General features: G+C 39.4%; 2 protein-coding genes across 2 annotated transcripts in view; one reads left to right on the top strand and one right to left on the bottom strand.

Annotated features, from left to right (window-relative positions):
• tmtops2b (teleost multiple tissue opsin 2b) overlaps nucleotides 1–15,649 on the top strand; it is a 40,681-nt gene that overhangs the window by 20,941 nt on the left and 4,091 nt on the right. The window contains exons 2-3 of the mRNA XM_042494617.2: nucleotides 727–1,052; nucleotides 7,620–7,853. Coding sequence (XP_042350551.1) covers nucleotides 727–1,052; nucleotides 7,620–7,853 — 560 coding nt within the window. The remainder of the gene's footprint in view (nucleotides 1–726; nucleotides 1,053–7,619; nucleotides 7,854–15,649) is intronic.
• The window catches only part of st6gal2a (ST6 beta-galactosamide alpha-2,6-sialyltranferase 2a), a 65,352-nt gene continuing 57,577 nt past the window's right edge, over nucleotides 7,875–15,649 (bottom strand). The window contains exon 7 of the mRNA XM_042494616.2: nucleotides 7,875–13,200. Within this exon, the coding sequence (XP_042350550.1) occupies nucleotides 12,953–13,200 (248 nt within the window). The 3' untranslated portion in view covers nucleotides 7,875–12,952. The remainder of the gene's footprint in view (nucleotides 13,201–15,649) is intronic.

Raw genomic sequence — 15,649 nt, 5'->3', positions numbered from 1 at the left:
GGGCAAGGAGCCACAATGTGAGGTGTAGAAAAAATCCAAATTCAGGCGGAAAGCAAACTTTGCGCTGTCACAGGTTCCATCTGGCCCATTTGCAAATCAGGCTGCTGCGGCAGGTGCTGTCCTGCCATCCGGCCATCCAGTGGTGTATAATAATACTCTAACTGGTTCTGTTCGGCCATGTTCTCAGCTTGTGCCATCCAGGGTTACTTAATGCCAACACGAAAGGTGGCTTTTGACGTCATTATTGTACGCTGAAAATTGATGACTTTGGAATGAGAACAGGCTTGTGTCCTTGGTTTACTACTTTGGGACAGACTTTCTTTCTCAATAATTATTGGATTGATTGTTATGAAACTGTTGGATCCTAGTTACTTTGGTGATCCCCTCACTTTCCCTCTAGGGCCACCAGCAGGTATAGGTTTTTACTTATCTAGTGAAATATCTCAAAATTTATTATGTGGTTTGGCAAAATTTCTTCTGTCTTCCTCTATTATAAAAATAGATATATACTTTTACTCTGGAGATACTCTGACATTTCCTCTTGTGCCACCACCACCACAAGGTTTACATGTGTGGTTTGTAGGGACATAACTTGACACCTTTTGATGGATTGTCAGAAAATCTGGTGCACACACTCATGCTCCCCTCAGGGTAACAACACAATTTGCTCCCAAATATATGGTCTTGCTGCTCACTCTCACCCCTCCTTCGCTCTGTCTTTCTCAGGTATTGTGTCACTGATCTCTCTGGTGATCCTCTCCTACGACCGCTACAGCACTCTGACTGTATACAACAAGCGTGGACCAGACTACCGCAAGCCCCTGCTGGCTGTCGGGGGCTCTTGGCTGTACTCCCTATTCTGGACAGTGCCCCCTCTGCTGGGCTGGAGCAGCTATGGCATAGAGGGGGCAGGAACCAGCTGCTCCGTGTCCTGGACGCTTCAGACGGCCCAGTCGCATGCCTACATCATCTGCCTCTTCACTTTCTGCCTGGGTCTGCCCATCCTGGTGATGATCTACTGCTATAGCCGGCTGTTATGGGCAGTCAAACAGGTAGAGAGACATCAAAGTGTGTGTGTAATGTTTGTGCTGTTTTGTCTTTGTGTCTGATGTTAAAAGCAAAACCAAAAATTGCGTAAATTTGTCCTCCATCAAAATCTACCCCTTGAGTAGTAAACACTGTGGGCTTCAAAGGAGGCTGAAAATAGTTTGTGGTTTGCCAGCAGCTTAATTTAAAACCAACTCCAATGCCATCCACCTCAAAAGCTGAAAAACGTTACAAAACATCCATGGAAGCCAAAGACAAAACGCATGCTCAGTCAACAGTCCCTTCAAAACACAGGTGGATTTCAATGCCTAGTGAAGTGCACTGCAGGTGAAGGACCCCATTTATGTTCAAAGAAGCAGAATTATAAAACACAATCTTTAATATATTTCATACAGGCTTCACCCTTTAGAAGAGCTCCATGGGTCTGTGTATAACAAGCCAAGGAATGAGCCTTCTCTTCGTTCCTCTTAGGGACCAGAAAATAAAAAGCAAGGTTCCCCCGTGCTCTGCCAGGACCAAAGAGATAGCTCCTTTCTGTACAAGCTATTGTATTTTGCCAGAAGGAGCATCCACTCCCTCCTGGGATGATGTGTGTCTCTCGCACCGCAGTGAATGAAGGGGAGATATTCTGAAGTAGAAGCACACCCTCGGCATACGTTAGACTTTGCTCCATTCTTTGAGTCTGACTGCATAGCTGACTGTTAAACACACCTGATAAAGTCATGTCATAGCCTCTAAGTAGGAACTAGCCGAAATGCGCTCGTCTGACAATGAATTGTTCTTTATACGGTGGAAACAGCTCATATTGATGAAGAAGCTTTAGACAAAATCATTCCTATGTATGTATGGATGGATGGATAGATAGATAATCCTGAAGAAAATTTAGGTGCCAGTAACTTATTACATAATGCAAACAAAAAGAAACACAAATTCACAAGGGACAGAGACTATAAGCATAAGAATAAAAGTATAAGAATAAAAACAGACAGCATTACAGTGAGAGATGTTGCTACAGTTAATACGCTTATGAGGGTAGTGCGAATTTAGGTGGTTTATGGTGCAGGTATTGCAATATAAAAATTTCAATGGAAGAGCAGTGCAGGAATACAGAATAATATGCTGCGGATAATGTTAAATGAAGGTTGTAACAGCAGTCATGCAGTGAGATGGCCATCCCAAATTTTTGACACTGTCAGATATTTGCGATGTAAGACCACCGATTTAGAGCTACGACCAAAGATATCGCCACATTTCTTTCACATTGGTCATCTTTCATCAGGGACAGCCGAAAATCGCACAGAGTATACCAGACTTAAGAGGTTTCCACTGTTTTACATGTGTTGATAGAGGTCTGAACCCTTCAGACTTTTCTCTTCTCCATGCCTATGGAGGACGTTGTGCCAGAAATTCTCACTGTGCTTTACCAAATATCATGCGCATTTCAAGTATTTATATCAGTGCCTGGTGCACTGAGTTTTGGGGAGAGATTTTATCTGCTTTAAATAAGTTAAATCCTTTGCTCTCTCAGGGTTTCTCACTGTTTATTCCTGAGAGTAGAAGGGGTCAGCGGGGCAGGAGGATTATCACAGCGTTACGCCTCGGAGAGATCAGCTGCTGTGACAAAGCCTCAAGCCACTCAAGCCCTCAACATCTTGTTTCTTTAGTCGCTTTAATCCGATATTTTTGTAAAGCACTTTGGACGTCCGTTTTTAAAGAGGTATAGTAAGTAAGTTAATATTATTAGAGATTGTAAAGTACACCAACACAAAAATAAACAACCTCTGACCCTAAGGAGGAGAAGGAACTGTTGGTGATTTCGAGCTCCACAGGAGCACATCTCAGGTCTCAAGGATGTTCCTTTTGCCAGGTTCCCTCCAGTGGTCCGTCTTATCCTCTGACTGCTGGGTGGCTCTTTCCAAAACAAATCACATTCTCTGTTTGAAACAACCTTCTGGTATCAATAATCGGCTTTCACAAAGTGCCCTTCACCTATAATTACCTCTGTGTCTCACATTAGTTGAATTGGATGCAGCTCAGTTTCATTTCCTGTGTTCAACACGTCTTGAACAACCTGTGCAATCCTAGAAAATGTGCACCACTAATCCTTCATCAGACCTAATAGTTTCACATCACATTGGCTCACAGAGTGTATTCGAGCAATTAGCACCGAAGTTCAAATACTCCAGCAACCCATTCAAAGATTAATGATACAAGTTATTAATCTTAAATTGCACAATTATTCTCAATAGGCAAAATAATCAGTGACAGGAAATTGGATGAGCGCCATTGGCCATATGCACCTGCTGTTTTCAGCCGCCATTCACACGCTGTGTTATGAAACAACCTGTTGACTTAGCAAATGGTTTCATTTTCGGATGACGTCAAGAAGCCGCCCTATCTGAGCAGCTGTCAATCCAAACTAAACAGAGCCGATCACAAAACAAACACGACGAAAAGCAGTTTCTTTATATAAGATTAAAAATATCAGACATATCATGGCATGGCAGGGAAATTATGGCATTCAACCAGAGCATTCATGTTACAAGGGAAAGGAGTGAAATTATATGTTCATCTAGAAGTTAATTGGACTTCTCTTGCATGAGTAGCTATCTCGCTCTATTGAAGTAATCACATCCATGAGCAGAGCTGAGCTCCAGCTGGCTCGAGCCCAGTTAAGTCCCTGGTGGTTGTTAAAACCGAGGATCATTTGCATTAAGTGTGCGGGAGTCTTATATAAAGTTGTGAGAAAGTACTTGGCTCAGTGAGCTGTGCAGAGTATCTGAGTGTGTCAGGTAAAAACTCCCCCACTTTGTTCTGACTTGTTTTAATTCATCGCTATAACAAAAGAGTAAGAGAGGGACTAAAAATACAGAAAAGCCACCTATTTGCAAAGAGTGACGTTAAGATAACTGTAATTGGAGTAGGAGGAAGATGTAGCCAGATGAATCCTCCAATAAATACATATCAAGAGACGAGTAGTTAAAGTAGAGTCTATAAATTTGTTTACCGATGAATCAGTAAGAATGAATGAATGTAATTATTTTGCTGTGATCTCTGTTTTTTGGTTTGTTTGTTTTTTGCACATTCAGGGGGGCTTAAAAGCTCCAGGTTCACTGTTTGTAAATTAGTTTTGGTAATTTGATTAATTTCAAAAATCTAATAGAATTTGCACCACCAAAGCAGCAGCCGGTCTGTTCTCACTCCCATCGTCAAATACTGCTGCTTTGTCAGTGATCTCGGGGTCACACTCTGATGCACAAAGTGGTGGTACGATACACACTTGGTGGCAGCAGTTTGTACAGCCTGTTCTCATTTGGCTCTAGTTTTCAAATGCAAACTACTGCAGGATAGACGCTTTTCTAAAATCTGGCTTTTATCCAATGTTAAGAAAGACGTGGAGGCTGTCATGGGGGCGCCTTGTTTCATATCAATCAAACTGCATACATGTGGAGTAGATTGGCTGAAATGTGCTACCTCACACATTCAGTTATCAAAACACATGTGCTCTTTGGATGCAAGCAACATGTGAGACCAAAAAAGGAGAGGTTAGACTCTGTGCTTTACTTTGTAATCATTAATCATAACCAACAAAAATTTACCAAGGCACACTGCTTTGCAACAATTTTAAAAAAGCCTTTCACAAATGGGCTTCCAGCACCTATGTGTTTCAACTCACAGCCTTCATTAGTGCAGACAAAATCAAGGAGCGGCTCACAGATATACTGAGGCGGGCGTCAGCTGCCAGGCAATCAGAGTAGCTCTGGATAATCGTCACTCAACAAATAATGAAGTGAACGTGTACACAATCAGGTCAGATCTAACAAAGCAGCAATGTCTTCAAGACCAGTCAATGAATCTAAATAATCAATCAACATGAGACACAATATCATAGGAGTAGATAGATCGATAGGTCGTTAGATAGATAGGTATTTATGTATGTATGTATCATGTTACAGTGTACATGATTCCATCACAACACAGAAAATGTACAGATATGGAGCACAGTCCAGCCCCTCACTCAGGCCTGAGCTCGTGGTGGCCCTTAACTTAAAGATCTAAAATGTTTCTCTTTGTGACTGTTTCTTTAGTTAGTCTCCCCCTCTTTAAGGCATTTCTGTGACATCTATACATAATGCTTTGAGTGCAAACACGTGGCTCAAGTGGGAGCTAATCTGTTGCCGTCCTGTGTGCTACGGCCAACAGGGAAAATTGTGAGTCACCACAAGGTCACAAGCTATAAGATGGAACCATGAAGAAAAGGAAATGCAGCTACTACAAAGAGTGAGAAACTACACTGACTAAAAATTTAAATGCAACATTTTTATTCTCGCCTCCATTTTTCACAGGTTGAAATTTATCTTGAAAATCTTGGGGTGACACAACAGAACAAAAGCCAAAACTGCGTTTCAGGAATTCTCCAATGCTGTTGAAGTACTGAACAAAAAACACATTTTGTTTTTGCTCCCTTTTTTCACACATTTAAGTTAAAGATTAAAACTTTTATATGCACCCAATAGATACATTTCTCTCAAATTTTGGACACAAATTTGTTAGAATCCATGTTTGTGAGCACTTCTCAATTTTCCAAGATAATCCTTTCTTCAGACAGGTGTGGTATATCAAGATGATGATTAAAAAGCATCATTACTACACAGGCGTATTTTGAGATGGTCACAATAAAAAATCAGTCTAAAATGTGCAGCTTGGTCAAACAACATGATGCCCCAGATGTTGAAAGTTTTGAGGAGGGCCTGCTGTTGGCCTGCTGACTGTAGGAATATCCGCCATAGCTGTTGCCCATTAATCAGATGTTTATTTCACTGCCATAAGCTGCAGTGCCGTTTCTGTGAATTTGGCATCACTTTCAAAAAACCTCACAACCGTACAAGTTGGACAAACTGTGTCAAGTCCAAACCTTGGTGAAGACACAGATGAGCTACACATGGTCAGCGAGCATGAGGGTGGTTGGATGTACTGCCAAAATTAACACAAATGATACTGCCGGAGATGGTTTATGGTGGTGAAATGAACATTCAGTTGACGGGCAACAGCTCTGGTGGACATTCTTGTCATCAATATGCCGATGGCGACTTAGGACATCTGAAGCATTGTGTTGATATGACTTCACATTTAGAGTGGCCTTTTGCTGTGACCATCCCAAAGCACATCCGTGTAGTAATGATGGTGTTTAATTATCTTGATATTGACGTATGGAAAATTGAAAAGTGCTAACTACACATATTTTAACAAATTTATTTGTGACTAAAATTTGACAGAAATGTATCTATTGAGCATGAAAAACGTTATGATTCTTTCAGCGATGTTCAATACTATGACATTTTTATGTCTTTCTGAGTTTTTAGAATGACATACTATGATATTCTTATGATATTATTGACAAACTTGACTATGACTTTTTTATGTTTGTTTTTTTAAACAACATATTACACCATGATATTTTGTGATTTTTTTTGAATGACATACTTTTTTAAGTATGTAAGTAAGTTTTTAACTTAAACCTGAAAAAAATGGAAGCTTAAAAAGTGTTGCATTTAAATTTTGGTTCAGTATACTTATAAATGATAGAAGATGATGGAAGGCTACTGTCAGTTTTTTTTGGAAAACATGCCAGAGTTTTGGGGTATTTTTTTCAGTTTCACGTGGCGGGCGATTGGGGGTACGATGTGAAGCAACACAGTGCGTGCTTGAAAGAATATACATGTTTGCTTTTGTTTTTTAAATTAGTCTTTGTATCAACATTTTTAGACTACCTCTCAGTATTGGTAATGTGTCCCATTGGTAATGTGTAATGTGTACACTTTTTGTCCCACAGTTGGTTTGCTGGGGTCTGGTTGAGCTGTTCCAGAAGGCCTGTGTGTCAACATCTAATTTTGATACATTTATTGCTGTCATACTCACATGAAGCATGTTCCTATATAAAGATTTGTTTAATTAAATCTGACATACACAAAACCTGGGGCCAAGTGGAATTACGCCAGCATATGCTGGACTTAATGGGAAGTGATGCTATGCATATAATACAAATTAATAACACCACTTTTTAAATGGATTTTCTACTAACTGGACAGCCAGTGCTTTCCATTGTCACTATTTAATTCAATTTCTCTAAACTCCAATTTTCCTTTTTTTTCTAAGCAGTTACAATTAGTTTTAGATAACAATATTCCGGTCAGTTCTTTTTATTTTTCATCACTTTTGTTATTTTTGCATGATACAGGGAAGTAAAAAGCAAAATTAAAACCATTCATAATCGAAGCCTGTCTGGGAAAACAAATTAATTACAATAAATTTTTTTATATTTTGTCTCCAGAATAAGCAAAACAATTAGGGCAATCTTGTCAGAACATCTCCGAATGCACAAACAATTAAGTCTTTCAAACTAAAGTGAAATTAAAAGAAAACATTTTCATTTGAAGTTGGAAATGAATACAAGCTGTCACGCTTTGACTACAAGTCTTTCAGATGAAGTGAGCACAAGATCCAAACTCTGAAAAGATCTCAGGTTGATCGTTTTGCTCTCGCTTTAACGCTTCTCTGACTTTCATCCGCAGGTGGGTAAAATCCGAAAGACTGCAGCCCGGAAGAGAGAGTACCACATACTGTTTATGGTTCTGACCACGGCGGGCTGCTACATGTTGTGCTGGATGCCTTACGGCGTCGTGGCCATGATGGCAACGTTCGGCCCACCTAACATCATAAGCCCTGTGGCCAGCGTGGTGCCGTCACTGCTGGCCAAAAGCAGCACTGTCATCAACCCTCTCATCTATATTCTCATGAATAAACAGGTGAGCCGGCAACAGGACAGTCTGACATGTACAACAGCTTTATTTACACAGTAAAAAAAGACAGTTTACAACAGCTGAAATCATACAAATGGTCTATTTAAATATCAGTTCAAGTGTAAGAAGAGAATTCACTGACAAACCAAAGTCAAGGGGAACACCCTAAGGCTGTTAGGAGTGAAACTAGACCTTCACTCTATTTTATTTTCAGTTGTGGATGGTTTTTTTCTCTTCCTCATTTCAGGAAGTTGCAGGAGGGACATGTACAAAAAAAAAAACTTAAAATGTTAAACAATCTTTTAGAGGCAGTGTGGTGCAAAAATCCCCACATTACTGAGTAAAAACAAGACATGAAAAATAGGCCTTGAGTTTAAAGAGCTGAGACAAAGAGGCTGAGGGGGCAAAACATAAACAACGTCCGCAAATATGTTTTCTCATCTCAACATATTTCAGCATAATGACCGTTATTTAACCCTGTCAATAAAACTGTTGTCTCAAAGGATTAAAAAATCAATTATATTCCACCTTAAGCATCCCATAGGGAACCACTAGCACCTCAGAAGTCCTGCTATTATTCTGAGTCCTCAACCCATCCTGCTAAGACATAATTATAAATGAATTTGGCACAATATTAAGATGCAAAGATGAAGGTGCCAGAATACATTGCACTGAAACAAGTGCTCCCAGGGAACCAAAAAATAGCTTCACCGCAGGTGGATGCAATTTCCCTGTCAACATGCATGCACTAAAATCAGCAAAATACCACTTACCAAAAAAAAAAAATAAAAAATAAAAAATTATATAGCACAATCGGCTCTCACAACATTAATGACAATGGTGTCTACTTGCAGCACGGTACAGCACAGACAGTTTAAGACTCTTAGCCCTGATCCTGATTTGCATGCTCTGTGCATTGGAAAGTAATCAAAGTTATTAGAAATATACATGTACAATATGTTCAGAGTTTTTGCACCTTTCAGTGTGTTTACAATCACAAGCAATAAAACATCTGTTCATTTTATCTCAACTGAGAAACATAAAACCTACAGCAGGGCTGAAAACCTGCATGAATCAAAATGAATGGTAAATCTCCTTAAGCTTCACAAATGGTTTGTTCAGGCTGTTTTTTTTAAACCTCCAACAGTTGCTCACTTCATCGACTTCCTCATCCCAACTATCTTGTAGTATGACATGCCAAACAATCCATCTGAAACTGGGGCTGGGTATCAAACCTCTACTTATACTATTTGCATTTAAAATGCAGCCACATAGCAACGAGTATTTAAAACTGTTGAGTAGAGCTGGGCAATATGACCATATACTAACCAAGAGACCATCAATTTTCAGAGATATTTCTGTACAGTTTCTACAGATGCAGCAGCAAATCAATGACAACAACTGCTTTGTGGTAATATTAGATTTATAGAATTTTGCATCAATGTGATGAAATACCTGTATGTAATTCACTGAATTAGTCATTCCCATCTGGTTAATTTAACTGTACATACACTCAGTTTCCAGTTTAGGTCCATTTAACAAGAAGTAATGCTGCCTGAAGCAACAGCTCTGCAATATTTCCTATAAATCATGAAAGTCTGTTTAAGAGAGATGTTGATTCGATTGTATGGTCATTTTAGAGGCTGTAGTTTCTGGTGCTATTGAGTTATACATCATTGTAGTGTTGTATCGGAAAAGTGTAATATTTTGTCCATTCTTACTTATTTGTAAGGGGAGCGATTATGTTTTTTTTTCTGACTTTCTGCAATTTCTATAATTTTATAATGAAGGATGTTAATATGAAATGCACAAAAAGTTTCAAATGATGTGAAAATATATAAAAGTAATCCCTGTGAGCAAAACCCTTGCTTCAGACCGTTTTGAATACTCTGTTTACATGACGTACCCTACTCTGCTACATGTAGCTACATGCTAACGTCAGGGAAAAAAGTAAACTTGGTGGCCGATGTTTTTATTTTTCTCCCCGATTTTGGATCATATTCCTGCTGTGACATGTCGGTTGTGTTTAAAAGCTTTTATTGATCATTTTGAACAGGAGAAAGTGCTGCTATATGTAGTATGTGGTGGACTGCTACATGTAGCTATATGCAAGGGTTGAGGGAACATGTACTTTACGGCTTATGTTCATTTCTCTCCGACTTTGAATCATTTTCCTGCTGTAATATGTCCTGCTGTGTTAAGAAGATTTTATTTGTGATTTCTAATGCAGCTATACACAGTAATTTCCCAGCTAAATGTAGCTACATGCTAACAGGGAAACAGGTAAAAATGGACACCAACATTGTTAATTTCTCCCAGATTTGAGATATTATTCTGCTGTAACGTGTCTAGTTATGTATTGAGGCTTCTATTTGAGATTTTTAACATGATAAAGTGCCACCATACAGTCATTCCCAAGCTGACATGGACTGCTGCATGTAGCTGCATGCTAAAGTCTGGGAAGCCTTGTTGTGGATGGTGCAAATTTATCCCTGATTTTGGATCATACCCATTACTGCTGAAACATATCTGACTGTGTTAAGCTCTTATTACAGCTAAGCTTTTATTCCCAGGTGCAAATAGACAGCTACATGTAGCTACATGCTGGTATGATACCAGGAAAACAAGCAAACTTGGTTGCAGATGTTGCAAATTTCTCCCTGATTTTGGAACATATTTCTGCTGGAACATATCCGGTTGTGTTTAGAAGCATTTTTGTGATTTTTAATGTCAAGTTACGCTATTTTCCATTACAATCATTCCCCGACAGCATGTACACTGCTACATGTAGCTACATGCTAACGTCAAGGAAACTTCCCGTCAGAGAGCCCTTTAAGCAAACTTCCCCCATGTGCAGTGAGATACAGAAGGCCCTGAAATGCTGACCAATCAGAGCAGACTGTGCTTTTTCGGGAAGTGGTGGGAGTTAAAGAGACAGGTGCAAAAAATGGAGCGTTTCAGACAATGGGAAAAAACAGGTGTTCCAGCTCAGACAATATTAGGAATATGAAGTGGGTTTTTTTTTTCAACATTTGAGTATGTAAACATGTTCTAATAGATACTTAAAATACAAGTATGAACCTGAAAACAAGCCTATAATAGGTTCTCTTTCAATTAATTTATATTTACTTAGTAGACTTAGTTTTAGCAAAATGTACCTAATAATAGTCTCTCGACAGAATTTCCAGAAAATGTACTTTATCAAGATATACAGTATACTAATGTTGCAATATAAAACACCATCAGTTTTTTTAATCTATATTACTCACCCCGACTGTCAAAAAGTGGCGCAAAATACGCAAAAGAATTAGTTTTTTTGGTAAAAATGAAATGAAATTGTTTTGTTTTTTTGTTATCAGCACAGTAATTTTACACATTTTAGGTGATACCCAGCCCTACTAAACAATAACTTAATGTTAAGCCCCAGAATCATCTACTACATACAACTACTTCAAAACCGTCTAATTCAACATATGTCAGACACGTTTTCACATCTTATATCAAACCACAACCAATGGCACAGAACATTTTGTAGATTAGAACACTTAGCAATAAAAATCTCTGTTATAGGCAAGATTTTTCTGACGTCTGTGGCAAAAATCACAACCGAATATCAACTCCAGGCTGAACTAATACCTCTTTTGTAATCGACTCCACTCTAAGCTGCGGACGGGTACACACCAACATTAGAGGATACAGGAAGTATGAGACATTAATAGCTGTAGGAAATGGGCTTGGTGCTTGTTACATGACAAAGAAATAACCCTGCACAGACGCAGAACATACTGCAGTGGTGAGCTCCGGGAAGAGTTTGGCCGTAACACGTAGTGGTAAAATTACATTCAATAAAGAGTGAATTGACCGTCAAAAACAGGGGCTGGTGATTGCTGAGGCAGAGCTAAGAATCCCCTGATACAGCTCACTTCAGCAATATCGACTGCTCCGCACCTCTCGCGGCAATTAAGCTCCATGTTACTGCAGTCCTGCCACAGTATGTACTGCATGTACCTGAACAGTCACAAGGCAACCCGAGGAAAGTGTTCAGCTGACCACTAGGCACAGGGTTACGGCTGTTCTGAGCACCGGTTTGTTCTAAAGATCCATTTTGGCCCCATTTACTTTGATTTAATTACGCCATCCGTAAAAAATGTTCCTAACCGTAGGATGACTCAAAAAAAAAAAAAGGGGACAACCAGTGCCCCTTTTCCTGTGAGTTATTAACTGAGAGGCTTCTTGACAACTGAATGAGAAATCATCCTAAATGTGTGGATGAGGATCGACAGACTGGCGGTAGTGAGCTGGCAAGATGGCATGCGCAGGAGAGTAATTTAAGCCTGACAACATCAGTAGTGTGAAATAAACCCCTTGTGACAACACCAAACAACTTCTGATCTCACAAGAAGATATCAGAGGAATGTCAAACAGCAACACCTGCTGCGGAGCGATGAAACGCACAGTAATGTGACTGCTCGACTTCATCTGTGTGGAAAACTGTCTTTTACACTGTGCGTTCTTCTGCACGAGTTGCTGCTCTGTGTGTGTGAGAATGTGTGTATATTTTTGAGTGTGTTGCATTTATGACATTCAGCATGGATGACTTCTTTGCTTATTCACAACCCTTTGGACCAGTAAAAAAGGCGAAAAATAAAAAGTCACAAATATTCCCCCGTTACAAACAGTGGCATTTCCTTGAAGTGTAGGACCACCCATACTTATCAAAAAACACAGAGTTTACACCATGGAAATACACCCAGTTATTGAAAATTCACTTGTCTATCTAAAAACAGAGATCTGTTGCTACCCTAGTCAGCTCCACAGCTAACGTGGCTCAGCTAAAGCAGAGAGAAACGTCTTTTTCAGCTCCATGTGGGAGACTCTTCCCACCAGTCTCTGGTAAACCATCGTAATAAAGACAAGCTCTTCCAGAAGCCTCCACGCTGATCCCTTCCTGGAGGGCTATGGCTTATGTTCTTCATGGGTCTAATTGGAAACCTGTAAGCTCCAGCCTCCTTGTCTCCAGTGGCTTTATTGCACCTCTCCCTTACTCAGCCAGAAAAGGCCGGAGTGAGTGTGTGTGTTCAGGCTCAGAGGTTCAGTTTCATATCTCAGATGTCACAGTTGACGGTGCTGAAGCCCGGAAGAGTGACCCGTCCCTTCCTCCGGAGGTCACTCTCGGTGCCCGTGTTGATCCGCTGGATGAGGCTCTTCTCGAACAGGAGGGGATGGTAGGCACCCAGTGTACAGGCAACATCATAATAACGCTCATGGTAGTGGCACAGGTCCGTCTGCCTCATGGAGGGAATGAACTCGTAGACATGCACCTGCTCGCATAGCGCCATCATCAGGAGGATGCCTGCAATGGCAACAGAGAAAAAGAGAGAGAAGTTCAGGTATCCATATTCACAAATACTTAAAAAGCTCTTCATAATCACAACTGCAACCAGTTTAAGGTAAAAAAGGTACAATGGTGAATCTTGTAACATCAGTAAATCAACACCACATTAAACTCTGAAAGCCAAATCATAAGCTGTCATCTTTTTAAGGCCTTTAAATTGCATGTTTGGTTTTTTTAACTTTGATTTCTTTCCAAAACATGGAGGAAAAACTTCATGAGCAACTTGGCAAAAAATGTCAAACCCAAATTGCAAAACATTGTTAAAGGGTGACAAAAAAAGCTCTCAAAATTACCTAGGGGGATTATTAGATATTATCAAAAAAGGGAAAATGTCCAGAAAACTACATTAATCATAGAATTATTTATTTACAGGTATGTTACAGAAAATAATAGCTTTTATCACAATGTTGAGGTCATTTTCTTGTTGTTTTTGCTTTTTTACCGTTTTTGCACTTTTTTAGGAAATTTTCTTTTAACTTTTGCTAATGTCTCACTCATTTTTGGGCTACTTCCTAAGTTGCTTATCACCCTTTTTTCATGATTTTGACAGAAATCAAGCCAATTTGTTTAGGTTTCAAATGGTTAATGATGCTGTCTTTTCACAATCACAGTTTTACACATTTGCACCTGAAAGTTTGGAGCAGATTTTGTGGAGCACTCAGAAGTTAATAAAATAGTTTGATATTGTGGGATATTGTGTCTTCGTGTTAGATTGAGAAGATCAATACCATTCGCAGACAGCATCTGCGCTTCAGTTTGCCTGGGTCCAGACATTTGTATCTGCCTGCTCCACAGAGTTGACTGATTCGTCTTGCACCGTGACATCAACAGCGATTTTTTTGTTAAATTTAAAAAACAACAACAACCAATCAGAGCTGTGGGGTGATTTGAATAGCTAATCAGCCTCATGTAAAGCAGTACAAGCATCTAAAGTTGTCAAAGTGTTTTGAAGACGCTGTAAAGCAGTGTGCCAGAACCAATAAGGAGTAATAACAACAATGGCAAGCGCTATAAACAAGACAGATGCTGCTATCAAAGCTGTTCTGAATTCAAGCATGTTTTCAATATTGTTTAAATTTAAGTTTGTATTACTTCACTCCACTCTTAAAACCCTAGTAAAAAAAGTATGTTGGCACCACTACGCATCAGTGGGGAGTCAAAATGATGTTGGATTCAGGCAGATGAGCTGGTCTCTAGTGATTGGTCACAGAAAATGGAATCTCCACCACTCACGGAAATCACGGTGGATGTCAAAATGAAGGTGAAGATGGAAACAAAGAGTAATGTGTTGACAATTAAAGCAGACGTTCAATATAAAGCTACAGCCTGCAGCTGATTAGCGTAGCTTAGCATTAGCATAACTGCTTGCCTTGTTCTGTCCAAAGGTAACAAAATCCTTCTACAGGCACCTCTAAAGCTCACCGAGTATGACACATCATGTCTGTAATACTAACAAAAACAAGTGTAAAAGCAACAAGTTGCAGTTTAACGAGCAGCTAGGGGCAGGACTGTTTCACAGGCACAGTGATTTCTGGTTAGCTGGTGACTCTTTGATGTCAGGACATTAGAAATGAAACGGTGAGCTTTAAGGGTGCTGAAAGGCAAATTGTGTTACCTTCAGTAAAACCAGGCAAGCTGTTTCCCCATGTCCAGTCTAAGCTAAATGGCTGCTAAATGTAGCACTGCATTTACCATGCAGACGTAAGAGTGGTATTGATGCTCTCAATTCACTCTCTACCTCATTTGACAAAAAGACTATAAATCCCAAAATGTCAAACGATTCCTTTAAGGTCGCCTCAGTGTTAGTGATGTGATTCTAAAGCCTTCGAACATGCAACCTTTAGGCCACTGCTATACCTATATTTTCACTTACAACATAAGATATATATATATATATATATATATATATATATATATATATATATATATATATATATATATATATATATATATATATAACATCCTGTCTGAATGACCACAGGACACACACACAATAATCCTACAGCCTAAACAAGAATCTGTACCCTGTTTCCAGATTTCAGACACTATGACCTATTATAGCTCAGTACTCAGGATAAACAGTCTTCTGCTTACAGTACCTAGCTAGCTACCTAAATACATTCATAAAAAATAGCAACAGAAATATGGTAAATGAGGATGAGATTGTTAGTAATGATGATGGAATCGGAGTTGCTTCTGGTAAATTTTAAGGCACTGCATTGGCTACACAATCAATTTTATTTGTAGAGCTTTTACAATTAATATGATCATAACTGAATGTTGCAAAGTAAAAAAGTGTTTGCAGCTTACTGTACATGTACATACCTTATCAGTCCTCATATAGGTTAGTATCATATGCACAGATACCGAAATGCACCTCTCATTAGGGAAAAGTAAAAAGCGAGCA

Source organism: Plectropomus leopardus, chromosome 10 (assembly GCF_026936395.1).
Source record: "Plectropomus leopardus strain MGB_pleo_1.0 chromosome 10, ASM2693639v1, whole genome shotgun sequence".
NCBI classification, from domain to species: Eukaryota; Metazoa; Chordata; class Actinopteri; order Perciformes; family Serranidae; genus Plectropomus; species Plectropomus leopardus.
The sequence above is the reverse complement of the archived record's forward strand: the minus strand, read 5'-3'. Positions and strand labels throughout refer to the sequence as shown.